This window comes from Corvus kubaryi, unplaced genomic scaffold (assembly GCF_017639235.1).
Source record: "Corvus kubaryi isolate FWS band 111438036 unplaced genomic scaffold, C.kubaryi_AGA036_p1.0 65480, whole genome shotgun sequence".
NCBI lineage: Eukaryota > Metazoa > Chordata > Aves > Passeriformes > Corvidae > Corvus > Corvus kubaryi.
The window spans coordinates 14824-18961 of record NW_024582038.1 but is presented as its reverse complement, the minus strand read 5'-3'; the positions used below and the strand labels follow the sequence as shown (position 1 = coordinate 18961).

Genomic DNA, 4138 nt, shown 5'->3' with positions numbered 1-4138 from the left:
AAAGCTGATAATACATGTTTCCATGCTGGTCCGGCTCGTCTTCTTCATCTTGGCTAAGAACTCAGCGTTGCCTACTTACGCAGGGATCCTACGCGTTTCGAGTGGTAAAAAGACACGCTCCCCGCGTTTCACTGGCGCGTACGCTCTACTCTAGGGGTGAACACTCCGGGCACAAGTTCATGCAGGAACGGGCGGACTCTGCTCTAGTACATAGAAAGAGCCTGCTCTCGCATTACTACTCTTTTCTTTTTCATCCTCCGGTTCTGAAACCAAATTTTAACTTGCTGATCGCTTAAATTCAGTCTGCTTGATAGTTCTTTCCTCTTCTGTCGGTTAATAAACTCATTGAGGAGAAACTCGTTTTCCAATTCAGCAATTTGTTGTTTTGTGTATGGTTTCCGTTTCTTTCTTGATCTCCCCTGGGTGGGACACCAAGGCAAACCTACAACAAACACGTGGATAATTTAGTGGATCAAGTCTGGATATGCAAATATAGGAATATGAAAAAAAGCCCCGCAAAATAACAGAGCTAAATTAGGTCAGAAAATTGGGCAAAGCACATTTGACAGCACAATTTCTATCTAACCTCCGAGTCAGTTTAAGCGATTTTCGCTCCGAAAGAGTTACAGAGAGGGGTTACAAAGTAATTACAGGCATCTCTTAAAAAGAACGTATAGCTAGGTCGCTTCTAACTAAAGGGAGATATTTAAGGCATACCATCCTGCACTGAAGGTCTGAGGCATGACTGGACTGCTGAGGGCTGAACTGTCAGGTTCAAGTTGACGGAATTCTTGATGTCCTCCTTTAAGCTTGAATTGCAGGAATTCACTTCAAAAAGAGCAGCCGAGCCATGCAAACTTCTCTGCAGGCTCGAGTGGTCATACTTGACGGGCTTTAAGTTGGCTGTGTGAGTAACAGTTGGTTCATTTGCAAAAGATTGCCTCTGCCTGCATCTCTCCTCTTGTTTGGAGCTCGCATCGTGGGCGTAATATTTATTGTTGTCTTCCAGGCACTCCTTGTTGCCGTTGGAGCTGATGTTGATTGGAACGGAGCCGGGGAGGTAAGGCTGCGCCGCGCCGCCGAACGCGTGGCTCTGCGGCTGGGCTGCGCACGAACTTGAGCAAGTCCAGGGGATCGAGCTCCGGGGGTAGGAAATGGTGGGCAGAGCCGCCAATTGACTGCCATTAGCCCGCAAATTAGGAAAATAAAAGGAATCTGGAGATTGCAAATTCAAGAGAGAACCAACGTAGCCAGATCTGTAGAGACTGCGATCACACATTTCCAACAAAGGACTTCAGCTGTTCTTACAGCGGTATTTAGTTACAACAGGGAATAAGCGGAAAGCCTGAAACGATTGGACGAAACTTTGCAGACAGGTTCTTCAAAGCCGGTAATTTCAGCACCGCCTCCAGCGACCGAGCCACAGAGCCCCCCCTTCCCCCCCCTTTTTTTTTCTTTCTCTTCACCCCCACATTTTAAAAGTCTTATGATAACACTTGAAATATGAAAATATCGAGCTCGCAAGGGGGAGGGGAAACCATGGTCTCCGGTTCTATAAAAGTGGCCGGGGCGGGTTGGCAGAGCTGCGGCGCCAGCGGGGAGATGAGAGGAAAACAAACATTTGCCGAGAGGACAGGGCAGCCCCGGGTGCAGCCCCCGTGCCGGCGGTGTCCCCCGGCTGGCAGTACCCGCCGGCTGGCAGCACCCTCCTGGCCAGAACGATACCCACGGTAAGAGTGAGCACCGAGGACTGGAAATAACTTGTGATGTCTATGAGATGTGAATGTTTAGGGCACACGTATCTACTTCTGCCCCTAAATGCATGATATGCATCTGCATATGCGTGCAAATAAAGTCTTAATCGATCGGATATTACCGGGATAGTCATTCTGGCACACAAATGACGAGTATTCTCTTAGGTCCGCACGTCTGCCGTTTTTACCCCTTTTGCCTTTCATCTTCACTTGGAAGCGCTTCTAGGCGAGCAATGCTTCTAAAACTCGGAGTCTGTTTTGTCTTTAAAATACAGTCAAACAAACATCAACAGAGAATAACAACAGCAACAACACGGAATTACTTGAGCAACCCTCTGAGATGAAACAAATAATAAATAAATAAAATCGAAAGGCTTCAAGAAAGAAAATGCCAGGGTCTGGTCTTCAGCAGAGAGGGTGTGAATGCAACGGCGGGCAGAGGAGACAGTCAGCCTCAGCTGGGTCGTCCGCTGCTATGTTCCAGGCTGTGTGTGAGGGATTTTTCTCTCATGAGAAGAAAATTATCCCTCACTGCTTTATTACTGTGTTATTTTGGGGAGTTACACATATTTTTACATTTTTGACTGATCAAACAAGAGCCCATTTATTCCGTTATCTCTCTCATTTCCCCATTGCCCCAGAGTAATTAAAATCATATCTGAGAGCATCCTCTCAGGAGATTGCTCATGTCCTTTCCCAAACCGTGAGGATCGCGAGACAGTGTTCTTCCCACCGAGAAGATGCAAGACCTCGTATGCTGCACCCAAAGACACTGGCAAGGAGCTGGAAGGCTCGGGAAGGAGTGGAGTACCCATCGGCTCCGCGCTCCCGGCCGCTCCCTGCCCCGCCGCCCCACAAACCCGCGGGACACTCTGGAAGCCGATCGGCCACCCGCACCGGGCGTTTCTGTCCTCGGCCTCTTTCCCAAGAAGATCTCCCCTAGCGTGTGCGAGTCCGGCGTCAAGCGAAGCCTTAATGCCCGGACTTTGCCACTTTCATTACCTCGGTTAAAAATTTGAACCTAGTTAGCATGTAGGGTTAATTTTCCCTGTTATTATCCTCTTAATCACACTTTTAATCTTGGTTTTATTTCTAAGGCGAGATCAGAGACGCTGCCCTTCTTGACATTCTCCTAATCAAATTCATCTTTCTGTTTAATGGGAAATTGAGGGAAATTCTGCAGTAATTTCATTGCCTTGGAAAAAAAAATCTTTAAATGATTGCTCTCTCCTAGACCACACAGGACCACACAAGCACCGCTGGAGGATATTGCTGACCACTGCCTTTAATTTTTATTGTTTGAGTTATGTCTACCAATTGAATCTCCCTCTTATTAGGTGGCTTGTATTCTGACTTTGTGTTCCCTAAGAAGATGGGTATAAGTTTTTTTCATAATCCCTTTTTATGAAAAAGCTGACTCTGATTTTCGGTTCTTGGAAGAGAAAAGGAACATTCAGTTCAAAGGCTATATTTTTGTCTGCAATAAACACAAGGAATGGATGTGAGTTCCCAGTTACCGGAAAGAAAGGTGACACTTCAAACTAACTTTTATGGGGCTAGAGAAAACAGAGCTTTCAATTAATATTCAACTCATTTGTAATTGCTAATTAATGCAGAAAAAAAAAAAAAAAAGAAGATCAAAACCTGGAATAGCTGGAGACGCTCACAGTTGCGGAAAATGTTTAAATCTACATGGAAAAACATTTACAGAAACATCTTGTTCCAGAGGCAGCTGGCCTCGGAGCCGAGGGGAGCGGAGCGGAGTGGAGGGAGAGCCTCGTACGGATTTGTGCTGCTTTTTCCAGCCACAGCCGGCTGCTGGTTTGGGGGGCGGTGTGTTAATGCCGCGGGTGTCCCCCCGCCTGTGTCTGTACAGGAAATATCACCACTGAGGAACAGGGCGACCCGGAGGCCTGCTTTCACACGCTCCTTTCCTCTTTTCCGCTCTTTTTTTTTTTCCCCTTGGTTTTTGAATAGGCATCCGGATAGGCCTGGACATCAGAGCTGACCACAGGCTGTAATTTCACTGGCATATTCTTCCAGTTTACAGACGTAGGGTTCTCTGCATGCGACCGAACTGCCTCCCTCGCTCATTTATCACTCGGAAACGCAGCGCCTGAAGCGAGGAGATGGTTTCTCCTGCCTATGCCAGGGGTTGTCCAGGAGATGGCAGGATTGCCTCAGACATGGCTGGGAAATAGCGCTGCCTGACAGGAGCCAAGAAATGCATCACTGCGCCACTGTGCATTTGCAATTCAGTTTGTCGAGGTACATGTTAATTATCTGCAATAACGTGCGCTACATTTCAGGCGAATCATCATACCCTTTTCTCTAAACACGGACTACAGCCGTGGCCGACTACAGCTGGGGCTATGCGGCTGCAG

General features: G+C 47.4%; 1 protein-coding gene across 1 annotated transcript; it reads right to left on the bottom strand.

Moving 5' to 3' along the window:
• Positions 1-203: 203 nt before the first annotated feature.
• On the bottom strand, positions 204-1279 carry LOC121673526 (homeobox protein Hox-D12). The gene is made up of 2 exons (XM_042046887.1): positions 718-1279; positions 204-442 (listed from the first exon to the last, which is right to left on the bottom strand). Exons 1-2 carry the CDS (start codon positions 1277-1279, stop codon positions 204-206), a joined length of 801 nt encoding a protein of 266 aa, XP_041902821.1.
• Between the last annotated feature and the right edge of the window lie 2859 nt (positions 1280-4138).

Excerpts from the sequence above, each read along its gene's own strand:
- LOC121673526 (XM_042046887.1), bottom strand. The coding sequence starts at position 1,279 with ATGTGTGATCGCAGTCTCTACAGATCTGGCTACGTTGGTTCTCTCTTG. Across the intron at positions 443-717 it reads CAGACCTTCAGTGCAGGATG|GTTTGCCTTGGTGTCCCACC; the intron begins GTATGCCTTAAA and ends TGTTTGTTGTAG.